Source organism: Schistocerca cancellata, chromosome 1 (assembly GCF_023864275.1).
Source record: "Schistocerca cancellata isolate TAMUIC-IGC-003103 chromosome 1, iqSchCanc2.1, whole genome shotgun sequence".
Lineage (NCBI taxonomy): Eukaryota > Metazoa > Arthropoda > Insecta > Orthoptera > Acrididae > Schistocerca > Schistocerca cancellata.
Genome location: NC_064626.1, coordinates 384,336,231 through 384,353,938, shown reverse-complemented (window position 1 = coordinate 384,353,938; position 17,708 = coordinate 384,336,231). Strand labels below are relative to the sequence as shown.

The 17,708-nt window shown below is 40.8% G+C and overlaps 1 protein-coding gene across 1 annotated transcript in view; it reads right to left on the bottom strand.

Moving 5' to 3' along the window:
• LOC126175327 (bifunctional glutamate/proline--tRNA ligase) overlaps positions 1-17,708 on the bottom strand; it is a 251,607-nt gene that overhangs the window by 12,070 nt on the left and 221,829 nt on the right. The window contains exon 25 of the mRNA XM_049922047.1: positions 3,951-4,094. Within this exon, the coding sequence (XP_049778004.1) occupies positions 3,951-4,094 (144 nt within the window). The remainder of the gene's footprint in view (positions 1-3,950; positions 4,095-17,708) is intronic.

Genomic DNA, 17,708 nt, shown 5'->3' with positions numbered 1-17,708 from the left:
TCATTTTTCCATTTGTACAGTTAACGCTCTTATTTTACGAAATGAAAATGCCTTTGCACACTGCGTAACTTCAAGCATTTTTTCCCTCTTTTGTTTAACCAATATTTCACTGCCTTTTCTTTTCTTTGACGCTGAAAGCTGTTGCAGTACATGTTTTCTTTTTTTTTAGGTTTGGAAGGTATTCTTCTTCAGAACTGTTACTAGCACAACTGACTTCATCCGAACAACAATTCATGGAATCGTCACAGTTATTTCCTATTTCTTCTAACATATCCACAATTTCAAATGAAACGTTGATATCATTTGAATGAATGTCAAGGAAATCACCTAACAAACAAATGACACATATGTATGTCCTCAGGAGAAATAGGCGATTACGGCTGGAAATCACATTCTTCATATTTCATTATTGCTAAATTGAGAACATTAATTGGATTTCACATTACTGTGGAACTGAAAAAAAAGGGTACTATTAATAGGAATGCCTTACAAAACCACAATAAATATTGATTCATCTTTATCTGTATTGTCAATACTTACCAATACAGCAAAAAGCAACTGATAATTTGTAATAAATGTTACTGGAGTGGCTAATTCGAGAGAATAATAACTGTGTACTGTAGTGTCGCAGAAATTATCAATGAACGGTAACCTGAAACATCCTTTACAAATTACAATCAGATTGTGTCATGTTTTGTTTACAAATGTACTGCTGACCTTGGCTGTGTGTGCGCGCCTAGTTGTGCACGTGCAGTTGCTACAGTGCCAGTAAAGGTGTACATTTCTTATGCCGCCTGGTGTGCTACAAATTTGGCAATTTTCAGCTATTTTTTTAATAGTTGCAGTGCCTCTTAGCAGCTAAAATTCTGACAGAGCATTTGTATAATTTTCTTCATGTGTAAAAAATTTCAGGGTAGGTTTTGACATGTCTTGCTCGACCATTCCCTTGTTAGGTAATAGACAAGATTGACATAATTTTTTGATTTCTCATAAGGTCCAGGTATAGAGAAAACTTGTCTGTGGTGATATGGAAATTCACCCATGACAATAACTAATTTGTGCAGAAAACTCATAAAACCATTGTCTAGATTCACTTCTCAAAATTTGTTGGATTAATCAGCTCATAGCAGATTCACCACATGTTTAATACAGAATATTATTTATACTGCTCTGATAAAAACTATCACTCATTTGAATCTCAAGTTATCAGTTTTCTGGATGCACTTCCCACTGTCGATTCCTCTTCTTGTTGTTACTCGGGTTTTCCTCCAAGTGAGACTGACGTCCACCCAGAAGTCATACAAGCAGAAGGCTTCTATGCCAATTTCACCTGCATCACTCAGTTAAGGTCTGGACGAGGAGGAGATTATAATGTTTAACATCCCATTGAAATCTAGGTCATTAGAGACAGAACACAAGCTCAGATTAGGAAAGGATCGGGAAAGAAATCGGCCATGCCCTTTCAAAGGAATCCCGGCATTTGCCCGATTTGATTTAGGGAAATCAAGGAAAACATAGATCAGTATGGCCAGACAACGATTTTGAACTGTCATCCTCCTGAATGAAAGTCCAGTGTGCAAACCACTACACTACCTTCTTTGGTAGGTTAAGGTCCATCAGTGTGTGATGTCACCTGCTATGCCAATTAAACACACTTACTATCTGGTGTCTCTCAGTGTCCTGGTGGACTTGTCAGTTGGTCCTAGGATTTCTATTTCTTTTCTTTTTTCTGTCCACATGTCGCTTCCTTCAACTTTGGATTTTTCTGTTAAGCGGAATACATCAAGCTGCTTGTGATTCAAAGTCCACATTGAACTAGAGGTCCCCCTGTGACTGGCTGAGTAAATCAGTTTGAAGGTCACAGGAAGATGAGGATATACCACTCCAGTATGACTACGCCTAACAAAGCACTGCAGTCTTCAGATAAATCTTTGAGTTGCCACATTTTATTTACTTACTTATTCTCTAATCATCTGTGGATATTACAGACATCAATACTCTTACAAAGAGAAGCAACAACCCATACCGAGGCTATCTTTCTTTGCAATGTTAGCAACAGTTTATATGTTTAATACAAAATTTTCATGTAGGATTTGTAGTGTCTCTTATGAGACAATGAAAAATGATTAATGTCAAAGTTTAATATGAGGGTATGTCAATTATTAGCCACAATTTAAATATATTTTTGTTTATTTTGGTAGTACTGTTGTTATACGTTGATGACGTAAAAAATTCTGAAATGGTCGCACAACTGTTATGCACGATGAAGGAGCCGGACAACCGTTTACCGCCACAAATGAAAAAACTATTGAACGTTCATGTGAAATGATTCTCTTAGACTATTCACTATTGATGAAGTGGCACACCGTCTGCATATTAGTCACGGTTCTGCCTAGGAAATCATTCACAACAGACTTGAGTTTCATAAAGTTTGTGTAAGATGGGTCTAAAAAAAAAAGGATCATTACTGGTGATGAAACATGGATCCATCATTACGAGCCAGAGACTACACGGCAGAGTAAGGAATGGAAACATCCAATTTCGCCGTGCAAGAAAAGGTTTAAGTTTTTTGGGATGCACAAGGTCCAGTACTGGAACATTATGGGGAAAGGGGCACAACAATAAACATTATACATTACAGTGAGATGCTTACTGCCCGGCTAAAGCCTGAAATTCGAAGCAAACGCCAAGGATTGCTGTCAAAAGGCATTGTGTTGTTGCACGAGAATGTCTGTCTGCATATTGCTGCCCACACTACTGAAACGCTCCAGAAACTCAAATTTGAAGTACTGGATCATCCTCCATATAGTCCCGAGCTTGCCCCTTCTGACTATCACTTGTTTGGTCCACTCAAACGGACATTAAGCGGCCGTCGATTTGCCTTGGATTAAGCAGTGAAAGGAGCGGGGCATTCCTGGCTTGCAGCTCAGCTGAGAAACTTCTTTTATGAGGGCATCAGGAAGCTTGTATAACAATGGACCAAGTGTGTTGAAACGCAAGGAGGCTATGTTGAAAAATGTTCTTGTAAGTTTCCTATTTGATTACAATAAAATTTTATAACTACTTTGCGGATAACAATTGACTTACCCTCACATATTCTGCAATCAATCAATCTTTGAAAATAAAGGACAAGCAGGAAGTTAGCAGTTGAGCCTGTGTCATCAGATATTGCAAATTAAATGAAGTTTGATCAAAGAAAGAAAGAAAGAGAGAGAGAGAGAGAGAGAGAGAGGGGGGGGGGGGAGGAGGAGGAGGAGGAGGAGGAGGAGGAGGAGGGAGACTGTGTGTGTGTGTGTGTGTGTGTGTGTGTGTGTGTGTGTGTGTGGGGGGGGGGGGGGGGGGGGGGGGAACAAAAAAAGAAGTAATATGGGAAGAAAGAGGTAGAAAGAAAACGTGTATAACAGCCGTAAGGCGAGTCCTCTGGAGTATAACAAGTTGTAATTCAGTTATTCATCTGAAATAATTATCAAGTACTGAAATAAAGAGCTCCTCGTCCAGACTGTGAAGGCCCAAGGGATGTTTACCAGACACCATTTCATCCTCTGCCTTGTGGCGTCACGTGGATGCACTGTGGTGGGGCATATGAGTCAGCTCACTACTCTTCCAGGTGTTTTGCACTTTCTAAACAGTAAGCAGATACTACTTGGTCAAGTAGCTCCTCAATTGGGATCACGAAGCCGAGTGCTGCTGATATCAGTCCTCTCACCAAGCAAAAATCTTTAGCAGTACTGGGAATCGAACCTGGGTCCTCTGCTTGGTAGGCATCAACATCACTCAGCTAAGGGGACAGACAGTACAGTAGTAATATGGTCTTTTTAATTTTCTACTTTACTGTGGGTTTCCTATGACAAATTCTTGACATCTTCACCCCTTTTCCCTCGCACTATGTAAAATCTGGAACTGCAGGGACTTTTTGAACATTCTGAAGCCAATCTAGAATAAAAATTTACCTTGCGCTGTCTTTCTTGATGTTATCTTCACATTCAATTTGACCACAGAATGGTGCGAGCACAATATTTTTCTGATCAACAATATGACAAAATTCAGTCCATTTCTTTGTAAGTTTAGTGTGCTGGTCCAAATCATTCTTTGCCCTGCAATAAAAAAGATATTAAATTTGTTGTTTGAACTAAATCAAAGTACACACACACACACACACACACACACACACACACACACACACAGACAGAAGATGAATGAATTCAGTGAACACATTCATTACAATACATGGAACTAATTCTCCATTCACGTGGTTTTTCTAACAGTGCTCACAATACAGGCTTTCAAGGCAGTTATTTGTGCTGTTGTTGGTATTTGTTTAACAGCTTTCGGCAGTGGTCCAAGGCATAATTCTGTGCCGTATGTTTCGTCTTCCTGTGCTGCAGACATCATCAGAAGCTTTGACTCAGGAAGCAGTTACAGTCTCAACCAAGCTCAGCAAGCCATTATTTTTATATGTATTCATGCAATGGTCAGTTTGTGACCGATTGCCAAAGATTGCGTAGTCACACCAATGTATGTTATGTAGCTTGCAGTGAAGAAGAGTTGGAGCTGTTTGTTTTATTTAGCACTAAGGCCCACAACAAGCTCTGCAACATACATCTGGGCAACTCCATGATCTTAGGCAGTGGTCTGATGACATCATGAACTCATCACTGCATCATACAAACTGTTCAGCTGGCTGAGCTTGCTTCAGACTGTAACTGCTTTCGGAGGAAAGCCTCTGATGATGTTTCCAGCATTGAAAAACGAAACATCAGGCAGTGAATTATTCCTTGGACCATGACCTAATACCCAGAAAACAAATATCAGCAACAGCACACTCAAAATTTCTGAAATAGCCTGACACTGGAAAATGGTAATAACTGTCTATAAATATATTTCATTGATGTGTGTATAAACATTTACCTCTCTTGGCACAAGGAGCGGGTGTGAACAATTATGTCAACAGTGCAAATTTATATGGTATCTGAAACATACCCGCTGATAGAGATGAAAGCAGAAATAAACATCGGTAGCCCCAGTTTGCACATCGAAACATATATTATACTAGAGCTCAGCACGTTATTGGCTGAAAATGTGGTATGTCTTAGCAAGAATATTTACCTTAGTTACACAGGAAACTACACCAAAATAATAATGCTGTATACCTTGCAACACAGAATGTCTATTACTCACCTTTCAAAACAGAATTTGCAGCAAAATAAAGATGGCACAATAAATACAGAAATACAGCCATAAGAGTCCTCATCAAAGGAGGTTTTATTTGTACACCAAATATTATGCTCAGTAAGCCACGATACTTGGTAGAGGCTGGTGCACACTCCCCTCCCCCCATGCGCGCGCGCGCATCTGTGTGTGTGTGTGTGTGCGCGCGCGCGCGCGCCCACACACACACACACACACACACACACACACACACACACACACACACACACACACACACACACCCACCACCACCTTGTTCTACCTCAAGTGTGCGTGAGCTCTTTGAGACATCTTATACGATATGGGCCAGCTCGCTGACTGCCTGCGTGTCAAATGCTTGCCCACATCTACCCACGGCTCCACAATTGAACAGTCTGGTATGCACTGTGAACTGAAAGCCCTTGTATCGCACATACAGTGGCGGTCGAAATAATAGAGCCACCTCTATTGACGAGATTAAGAACTAGGATATCTATTAGTACGCGAAATCGCCACGAGTGCAGTGTTGTCAGTCCCTTGTAGACAACATCAGGGAAGACGTTGCTGCTATCTTTAGTCGTCCGAAAGGAAGCGTTTGAGCTAGACGTGTGACAAGAGGCATAAAGGTAAGAATCTTATGGGTCAAAATAATAGAGCCGCTTTACACATGTGCCTTTAAATTGATTTTTATGCAGTTGTTTTGTATGTAAATTGACGTGTGGTTTTGTTTACATTCGTCTAGATGGGCAGAGCAAAGCATACCAGTGAAGATGAGCGTATAGTAATGTTCCGGATGTTCAAAAGTGGGATGTCCATGAATAAAATAGCCAATGTCTTGCACGTTTCGCGAAAACGAGTCCAGAACGCCATGAGACGGTCAAAACAAACAAAGCCGCAGGTGGAGAACAGGGGGCGACCTCGTGTAACTACTCCTCGCGTAGACAGACTCATCACTAGGGAAGTGAAGAAAGACCCATTTTTGTCAACACCACGACTGAAAGCCATTTTGTTTAGCGACGAACATGATGTTCAACCATCAACCTCAACGATTCAAAGACGACTGAGATCTGCAAAATTGAATGGGCGCATTGCAAGAAAGAAGCCACATGTTTCACAAGCTAATGTTCGGAAAAGGTTAGCCTTTGCCCGGAGAAATGAACAAAAACCTAATACTTGGTGGAGGAACATCCTTTGGTCCGATGAATCCAAGTTTAATAGGTTTGCCTCAGACGGAAAAGTCTATGTGCGCCGCCCACCAAACCAGGAATTTAATCCCAAGTACACTTTAAAAACTGTGAAATACGGTGGCGGAAGTGTTATGGTATGGGGATGTTTTTCGTGGTACGGCATTGGTCCAATACACCGTATCAACGGCATAATGAACGCAGAAATGTACAAAGACATCTTGGCAAATGTGATGCTGCCTTATGCTGAAGAGGAAATGCCGCTGAAATGGAAATTTCAGCACGATAACGATCCAAAGCCTACTGCAAGGATCATAAGGCAGTTTGTTCAAGAGCACAATATCGAAGTATTAGAGTGGCCACCTCAGTCCCCTGACGCATCACCCATTGAGAACTTATGGGAGATCTTAGACAAGAGAATCGACCGCTCAAAAGCTACATCTTCAGAAAAACTGTGGGAAGAAATCCAGAGAGCCTGGTATGCGATCAGTAGTGACGAATGCAGGCGTTTAGTAGACTCTATGGGTAAGAGGTGCAGGGCAATCCTCAAAAATAAGGGTTACCCCACGAAGTACTAATGCAGTCCTATGCAAAAAAGACTGTTCCTGTACGTTTCATAAGACTGAGATCAAGTACAATATATTTGTTTCAATTGGCTCTATTTTTTTGACCCTGTGGTCTGGTATTCTTTTGAATATTATTGATTATTACTGATTATTTTGTGTTGTGTTATCGATATAACTGACTATAGTACAATGTGACTCGGTTGTAATGGTTTCCATCATAGTTCAAACATGTCTAGTAATAAATGTGCACTTTATTCCAAACCTTTGCCAGGTGGCTCTATTATTTTGACCGCCACTGTACATTGAACTTAAGGTAGTCTGTAATCTGTTGAGTTAGAAGTTGACAAGACACACAGAGCTATCAAGAAAGACTAAGTAAAGGAAGCTTTATTCATGTGAACACAGTGGTTGTAGGATACTACAAAATAATAACTACTTTGGTTAATTTATCAAATGGAGATTTGAATTGAGAAAATTATTGAATTCACAATGAACAGAAACACTGCCCCATACTTACATCCAAGAGGTGCAACTCCTAGTGCTGTTGGCACAAACACTAGTCCTATAGGAACTATATGTTCATTCTCAGAAGCTCACAATAAGTGAGCAACAACTCTTCTCAGTGAGCGGTACCACTTCTCTCCTCTCCCACTGCTGTTTCAACATTCCTCAACAAATCCTCTTTCCTCCCCATAGAAGAAACACATATTTTCAAAGCTACAACTACTATTTCCTACATTACTTTTTTTTAATTATTGGCAGTATTTGAAACTGCACCTCATGAAGACACGGATTGGCCAGGCATTTGTAATTTTAACAACTATTCTGATCAATATGTGAATATGCTTCAAGGTCAACAGATGACTGATAGTATTCCACATCAAATAACCACAGGAGCTTGTTGCTTTTCATCCCGGAAGAAGAAGCACTTGTTATCATCAAGTAATATCTCTGCCAGCTACTCATATTCATAACCCTGACCAAACAAGTTCCATGGCTCTGCATCTCCCTTGCTGACTATGTACAACTAGCAGTGGAAATTATTCTGTATCAAGAAATCAGCTATATCTCTGTTACAACAAAATTTAGGCTGCATATGCCACATTTTATGGCAATGTGATTCATGGTTTGCATGCATTCAGCCCATATCTTATGCTATCAATGACACTGCTGACACAATCTTGACTGCCTCACGTAATTTTGCATTGAGCCTCACGGCTGCCTCCATCAGGATACAGCACAAACCATTTGAATCTCTCCTCATCTTACAAGACTTATGGTGACAGTGAATGCCCAAAATGTGGTAGACACCTACAAGTTATTCCCACAGGAATAATTGTTGTCCTCCTGTGGGACATAGTTATCTGAAGAATTCATCCTACTGGAACACAATTTCAGCTTCTCCTTGACGTAGACTTCCAAACAATTCTGGTCATAAACACCCTCATTGGGCTATACCACTACCACAGGCTGCCATCTGTTGTGTCCTGAAGCATACGGTCTATTTTACAGCACTTCCTATAACTACTGTGTGATATAACATATTGCTCAAACTATTTGGACAATATAATTGTCACCAGGAAAGACCTAGAACATAATTTCTGCAACTACAAGTGAATGTTCAATGCTGATACAAGAAACAAGCTTGAAGTTACAAATGTCAAAATTGTTTCAACCGGAAGTAGAATGCCACTGACACGTCACAGTGGGGGACCAGCAGAGGTGTACCTTCAAGCCATTCACAACCTAACTATATGCCAGAATCCTCAAGAGCTAGAGGTGGCACTACGCAAATTATTACGACATTTTACCTCAATGGAGCTACAATCTCCACAACATCATACTGACTCCCAAGCTGACGCAACCTGAATGGAATTTGTAATGCAAGAATTCTTTTTCTACAGTGGAACATTTCTTGATCAAATCACTTGCCTCACACATTATGCATCTTGCACAGAGCTATTTGACTGTGCACCAGATGGATCAGTGCACAACAAACTTGGTCATCAGCTCAAACCACTGCTCACAGGCACTGAAGGAAACCTCTTTCATTTTGGCATCCAAAAATTCTATGAATAGCTATGTGGCCCTTCATACTAACAAACAGATCACAAATCCTTTCTCACAAGTCTTGGCCCTCATTGCCACATTCCACAACACACTGCCCAATGATTACAGTGCTGGGCTCTCCTCCTCAATAACTACCAATATAAAACATAATTTTGATCCACAGTGTGCAATGAGGATGCAGACATTATCTCACAGTTACTGATGGGACTGGACCAAGTCTTATTCCTTTTCGCAGATCATCTTACGCAATGAGCACCAACTTCCAGAAGTCCTTGTTTGTACTTACACAAGTATTAGCTGGCCTGCAGGATTCTGACCAAAACTAGAACCCAAAAGCTAGTTCACCCTAAACAATTTTCCCCCTTTTTTAAAGTGCAAAACAAGTGATGTCAAAAGCACCAAAATCGTGACTTAAAATAGGCCATTTTCTAGATAAAGTAATCTGTGGTCCTTACAGTTAACTGGCACATAGGAGCCTAAATGGAATCACTAGGTGGGTAACACTATAATGAATAATGACAGCGAACGTGGAACACTAGTAATGAAACAAATTTTACAGCATTTCCTAGAACAACTACTATGCGATACTTCACATTGTTCAAACTATTTGGGCAATATAACTGTCACCCAGAATGACAATAGAAAGCTAGAATCAAATATTACAACAACCATCCTTTTAAAGAGGGTGTTAAAGAGCTGCTAAGACAATTGGCAACCCACAGCTGGAAATTAAATTTCCTTCACCACATTGCTATGATGAGTAAAGAGTAAAAAGCTATCTGCTGCCTGTGCTCTATCTACTAAAACCTCGGATACCTCAGATGACAGAAAACATTAAAACCAAAGGTGGTTTTTTAACTTCGCACTGGATTAGAAAGTAGTATGCTGTCCATGGTTTGTTAATGGAAAGAGCAAAAGTGTTGCAGGGTCTCTGTTTAAGAGATCATGATGCCTGAAAAAAAAAGTGTTCTAACTAAAATTATCTCCTCATAAGGAGAAGCATTAAAAATAGTAAACATTGTTAAGAATTTTTGGGGCTTTTGTTAAGTGCTTCCTTTTTTGAAAGCTTTTTTAAAAAATCTGATTTTTTGTGAGACTGTTTCTGTTCATAGGGCATGGGGATATGTCAAGCATACGAAACATGGATGATGGAGTTTTCCTGTAGTTTCAATCGGAATATCTCTTGTTTGTGCTGTTAGTGCAGAAATCTGGGGTTTGTTTTGTTACGCAATGGAGTAGAGATGAAAGGAGATGTTTGTTTGTTTGTTTGTTTTGTTGTGTAGTGTAAGAGGAATGTAGTTAACGGTATTTTCATATTTTAGATTTAGGTAAAGCACGGGGAGGGAATTAATGCACAGTTGGCATGTAGTGTAGCACTGAAGAGATGGTCGCCACTGAAATGTTTTGGTGTGCAGTGATCTCAATATATGTTCATTTTTGGCTAACAGTGGAAAGAAAGCAGTAGATGGTCATTAAGTTATCAGCAGATAAGTGATGATGGCTAACAACCATATTATTAATTAAGAAGACAGAACATTTACAGCTGTGGGGAAATGGGCTGCAACTAAGCAGTACAGAATGTGACATCTCAGGACCAACCTTTCGGCTGCCAGGAATGATAACAAGGGCCCAAAGAACTACCTGTTGGGAACCTCACCTTCCTGAACAATACCTTGGATCCCAGCTTACTCAGCTCTCTGGATGAGCTTATGGCTGCACAGAAGCAGCACTTTAGTGCAGAACAAATGTTTCAACGTATTCAATAGTATCGCACCACATCACGATGGTGGAAACCTTGTCTTCTGGTACCATGTGATCCTTTTTTTTCACTTGTACAGCTTTTGTTACCTATGGTGGGAATTGTCAACTGTCACTAACTCCCAGTCCACTAAATACCATACCATTCTCCAGCAATGTGAACTGGACTGAACTAAGAGGAAAAACAATCAGTGTGAAAGTGTACATAAGTATTAAAAAATGTACAGTGTACTATGTGATGTTTAACACTTGAGCGGCCACGCCTATGTATAAAGTGCACCAACCACAAATAACATTGTCTTGTACCATTCCATTGTTGTTTTACAATTGCAAGCCTGTATCTATGCCTTCATTGTTGCTTCAGCTAACACAGTGATAAATTGGGCTGTCATACAAACAAGTGAGCAGCAGCAATATAAAATAAACAGTGAGCTAGGTGAGAAAAAATACACAACCTGTGCAACGAAATTTCCCAAATTCCGATTTAGCAGCACAATCCCACAATGAAGCAGTTGTCTAAAACATAATTAGTAATCGAATAAGTATCTGTCTGAGATCTGATGCAACTGTGCTGTTTAATGCTCTAACTGTGTCACTACTATGGGGTAATATTTGTACATGGCAACAAAGAGATTCGATGAAAAGTTTGTGGTATAGATCTTATAATGTAAGTTTACTTTATCACTTTTTAATTAAAGAAAGATTAACTGTAATTTTGCCAATACATGTTTACCTTGGTACATAAAAACAGCTATCCTTTACATGCCTACAAAGTAACTATTCTTTAAATGTGTACAAAGTATGTTATGCGCCCATTCGTGTTATGAAAATTGACCTGTTTGCTCAAGGGTCACGAATTTTACAGATTCAGCAGCAGCCTAAGGTTTGGTGCACCAAATCTTCTTCTAGAGCACAAAGTGTTGCCTCAACAACCTTCCTAGCGGACTTCACACCCAGTTGCTAGGGAGACCAGCAAGTGGCCTGTGAAATTCTGCTGCCAGGGCTGGAATATTTCAAGATCTCAGTCTGCCAATGTAGTGAGCTGTATCATGCCTTGGCCTGATACTGTGCCATCTGGGTTCCTACATGACCAGAAGCAGGGCCTGATCATAAAAAAAGCTGGGCAAATCTACTAGAAATATTCGCAGCCCAGACCTAGCAGTATATTGTCTGCAACTGTTACCAGTACTGACATGTACTCTACATCAGCCAAAGGCCTGATGTGTGTCATCCAATCTAGACTACATCCAGTCATCTGGTCTATGGGCTCCAAAACCTAATGCTGTCGGGGCTTGAACTGGTGCCATCCATCTGGAATCACCTCCTGGGTGACACCAAACAGTCGTTGGGGATCTACAGGGGGTCACTGGTTTGGAGCCAATGCACTGGCGAGGCTCGCTCCTGACACTCTGCTGAGCTGCCAACTGTCCAATGTTTATGCACTCCACCACTGCAGACTCGTATCTGCCCTTGGCTGACACTGCATCCTTCACCAAGGTCCTGGGTTTGGCACACCATGCCTGTGTCTGGAACGCCATACTGCCTTGTCGCTACCCTGCTGCCTAGTGTCATGGCCTTGCCCACTAGAGCCTGTCACTAGTGACCCGCTCATCCAGTATTTGGGTGACTGTGCTGTGTCAGTATCTGATGCGGTGCCACTGGGGAATGGTTACTGTGCAAGGCCAAAGTGGAGCAGATGCTGCTATTGCCACAACTCTCCCTGCCACAGAGGATTGCAAGGTCTCTGCCTGACCAAACTCTCAAGTTACTGCCAACAGCCATCATACGAGAGTCCCCATCAGTAAAGATTGTAATTGCTGAGGAAGCATTTTGATTTCATCACTGCCAAGGAACTGGTAGTACATGCTTGACATACTGCACGGTATACTGAACTGACGATCTTGGCATAAATAGTGTCCGCATCCACAGCACTATTAAAGTTCAACTGTGCCTATTTATGAGTATCCAATGCCCCCCCCCCCCCCTCCCCGCAGTTTCAATGGTCATGAATGTGGATCTCTAAATGTTTTCAAATATCCTTGCTAGTTATTATTTCCTCACCATGTGTCACATTTATCACTGAGAGTAAGGCCATTTCTACATCAACATCTATACTCTGCAAACCACCATAAAGTGCACTGCAGAAGCTACATCTCACTGTATCAGTTTTTAAGGGTTCTTTCCATTCACTTATGGAGCATGGGAAGAATGACTGTTTGAATGCCTCTGTGTATGCAGTAATTATTCTAATCTTATCCTCATGATTCCTATGTGAGCGAAATGTAGGGGGTTGTAGAGTAATAATTTAAAGCTGGTTTTTGAAACATTGTTAATAGACTTTCTCAGGATAGTTTACATCTATCTACAAGTCTTCCAGTCTAGTTCCTTCAGTAGCTCCGTGACACTCTCCCATGGATTAAATAAACCTGCGACCATTCATGCTGCCCCTCTCTGTATACATTCAACATCCCCTGTTAGTCCTATCTGGCACGGGTCCCATACACTTGAGCAATATTCTAGAACCAAACACCTGAGTGATTTGTAAGCAAACTCCATTGTATACTGATTGCACTTCCCCTGTATTCTACCAAGAAACTTAAGTCTACCACCTGCTTTACCCACGACTGAACCTGTGTGCTCATTCCATTTCATATTCCTGCAAAGTGTTACACCTAGGTATTTGTGTGAGTTGGCCAATTCCAACAATGACTCACTGATTTTACAGTCATAGGATACTGTGTTTATTTTCATTTTGCCAAGTGCAAAATTTTAGATTTCTGAACATTTAAAGCAAGTCGCCAATCTCTTCACAACTCTGATATCTTATTGAGATCTGACTGAATATTTATGCAGCTTCTTTGAGAGAGTACTTCATTACAGATAACTGCATCAGCTGCAAAAAGCCTGAGTTTACTATTAATACTGTCTGCAAGGTCATTAATACACAATATGAACAGCAAGGGTCCCAATACTCTTCTCCGGGACACACCCAAAGTTATTTCTACATCTGCCAATGACTCTCCATCCAAGATAACATGCTGCATCTCCCTACCGTAAGTCCTTAAACCCAGTTGCTAATTTCATTTGATACCCTTTATGGTCATAGTTTTGACAATAAGCATACATGTGATACTGAGTCAAATGCTTTTTGGAAACCAAAAAATACTGCATCTATCTGACTGCCTTGATCTGAAGCTTTCAGCATGTCATGTAAGAAAAGTGCGGTTGGCATGTACGAGGTCATTCGGTTCAAGGTGCCTCATTATCTTTGAGTTCAGAATATGTCCTAAGATTCTACAACAAATCAATGTCAAGGATATTGGACTATGGGTTTCTGGATCAGTTCTACAACCCCCACGTGTGATCATCCACAAAAAAGCACTCAATAATACTTGTAAAACGTTATTTATTTTTATCTTCTGTTACTGTATATATGTTTGGTTTGATTGCTACTCTCGTGACATCTGGAAAATGAAGTAATTTCCTTAGTTACGTATCAAATGAGTAGCGATTAAAATTTGAGGATAATTCCAAAAGTAAGAAATATGAAGTGCCGGGGGGTTGCAGGGAAACTGTTTGCATGGCTGCTGGCCACACTGTTTTTTCCTTGCTTCCTCCACACTCTATAGAAACCACAGCACGTAGGCTGGAGCTTTCAGTCATGGCTTGGCAGCCAGTTGTAATGGAGCTCCCGTTAGCCATTACTGCCAAGTGTGAAGTTGGTGCAGGTACTTGGTTTTTGAGTGCAAAAGGCATTACACTATTCAACATTCACTGACAGTTGATGTTAGTGGATGGAGCATCATGTACATATGTATGTATGAAATGTCGCAAGGGATGTAGAGAGTTTGCAGGTGGTCACACTGAAATTCATGAAGAGGGAAGAAATGGGAAACTGCTAATTCCCAAAAAGACAATAGCGAAGGTTGAACAAACTGTGCTTCAAAATCAGTGGCTCACACTCGATGAGCTCTGCAATGTTGTTACTGAGGTTTCTCAAAGCACTGTTTACCGGACTTTGACGGAAGTGTTGAAATTTCAGAAGGTGTGCACAAGATGGGTTCCAAGTATGCTGACAGAAGACCATAAATGGCAACGTGTTGAAACTTCCAGTCTATTTCTTCAATGCTATGCAGGTGAAAAGGACAATCTTTTAGAGTCAATAGTTGATGAGTGATGAAACATGGCCTTTCCATTTCACATCTGAGACCAAACAGCGGTCATGTGAGTGGCAGCATTCCGATTCACGTAAGCCACAAAAATTCAAAAGAACAGTGTCTGCTGGTAACGCTGTGGCAACTGAGTTTTTGGTTTGAAAGGGGATGTCGTTCATGGTTCTAGGGACAACAATAAATGCTGACAGGTATTTGTTGCTGTCAGGAGTTTGTGACACAACTTGACAAGAAAAAGGGACCCGGTTGGTAGGACATATTCTTAGGCATCAAGGGATCACAAATTTAGCATTGGAGGGCAGCGTGGAGGATAAAAATTGTAGAGGGAGACCAAGAGATGAATACACTAAGCAGATTCAGAAGGATGTAAGTTGCAGTAAGTACTGGGAGATGAATAAGCTTGCACAGGATAAAGTAGCATGGAGAGCTGCATCAAACCAGTCTCAGGACTGAAGACCACAACAACAACATTGTCAGATATTAAAAAAACTCGAGACAGGCGATTCAGAACTGAAGAAGAGGAATGCTGAGCAAGGATATAAGCCTTTTCCAAGACAATGCTCGCCCCCACATCACCCTATAATCCAGACCTAGTACCCAGTGACTACCTCTGGTTTTCTAAGTTGAAAGAACACTTCGCTGGAAGGCATTTCAGAGATGACAACAAGGTGAAAGATGCGTTCGATGCTTTTTCAATAGCGTGGTGGCAGGCTGGTATCACATGGGCATACAAAAACTGCTACAGCATTTACAAAAATTCATCAATTGAAATGGTGATTATGTGGAAAAATAGAAAATGTTGAGGCTTCAAAGCTACGTACAATTTATTGTATTATTAAAAAAAAAAAAAAAAAAAAAGGAAGACCTTATCTTTGGGTTCACCCTTGCATATGAGAAACAAGAGTGGGGCCTCCCGTAAAAAAAAACACTAGGCACATCTTTGATGATGCCCAAAACCATATGCAGCAAATGAGATGCCGATTGAGAATTTAAAGTTTAATGTTAAGAATTTTTAGGAATACTAGAGAGTATTTGTTTGTTGGATTATGTAGACCATGCAGTCAACAGTTGTGTGGGCTTGGAGTATTTCAATCATCTATGCCTGGAGGCACAAAAAAGGTTCCAAAAATTTTTCAGTAAAGAATCAGGAAAGAGGACTTGCACTCTCAATCAGCACCTCATTTGCTACGCTTGATTTTGCACATCATTCGATGGTGCATTAAATGTTTCTCTAACTACGCTGATGGGAAAACACAAATCGCAATACCAAGAGGTTGTGTGACATAAGCAAAAGTTGGCAGGTCTGTTTCAATATCTGAAAGATGATATCTGTTCCAATTTTGCGATAGTCGCACAAGAGTCGCACTTTTAAAGATGCAGATAACATTTGCTTTAAACACACACTGTAACAGTCATGAGTATTATTTATTTTAGAGATTGGACATAGTGAGTTGATGTTAGCGAAGAATGCCTCTAAGGTGACAAAGGTGTTATTATCAACACCTCACTGAGTTTGAATGAGGTTGTGTAACAGAGCTACAAGAAACTGGAAGTTCCTTCACAATATTGCAGAAAGACTTGGCAGGAGTGTGGCAACGGTATACGATTGCTTGCGGCGGTGGCCACAAGTATGTACGGTTGCAAGAAGACCAGGCTCTGGATGACCACATGGCACTACCGAGGGAAGACCATGTTTGCCATATGGGTCTGCAGCAGTAATTTCAGCAGCACTTGGCACCACAGTGACATAATGAACTGTTACAAACTGGTCACTTCAATGACAACTCTAAACCAGATACCCTGTGGCGTCCATTCCACTAACCCAAAACCACCGCCATTTGTGACTTCTGTAGTGTGAAGTGAGAACTCATTGGAGGGCTCGGTGGAGGTCTGTTGTGTTTTGTGATGAAAGCTAGTTCTGAGTTGGTGCCAATATGGCTATGTTCTGGTTAGGAGGAGGCTACTGGAGAGCCTGCAACCAATCTGCCTGCATGCTAGACACACAGGACTTACACCTGAAGTTATGATCTGAGGGTGCAAATTCGTATGACAGAAGGAGCACTCTCATGGTTATACCAAGCACCCGGACTGTAAATTTGTATGTCAGTCTGGTGATGTGACCTGTTTTGCTGCCATTCATATACTGCATTCCAGGTGCTGTTTTCCAACAGGGTAACGCTAACCCACATACCACTGTTGCAAACCAAAATGCTCTACAGAGTGTTGACATGTTGCCTCGGCCTGCTCAATCATCAGATCTGTATCCAATTGAGCACATATGGGACATCATCGGACGACAGCTCCATTGTCATCCCTGTATTGGCCAACCAAATGCAACAGGCATGGAACTCCACCCCACAAACTGACATCTGGCACCTGCACACGTTTGCATGCTTGGATTCAGCATTCTGACTGATATATCAATTACTAATTTACCATCATTTGACATTTGCAATGCCTTATCTCGCACTTCTATTAACCTCTGATCTTCAATGTTCATCACTTAAATATGTCACACAGATGCATTCCCAAAATTTTCTTTCTACATTTTTTTCTCTCAGTGTATTTTCTTACTTTCAGACAATGTCACAAAACATTTGACCACAATTTGTTTTCAATTTTTTTTTATCTGGAACCTTAAATAATTGGTCAGACATAGAATTTTACATTATGTTTCAGTCTCCACTTCTTAAGCTACCTCAGCTGACTTACTAGCTATTGTGGGAAAGAAAGAACCTCTGTCTACAGCATATAGCTGTCTGACAAAAATA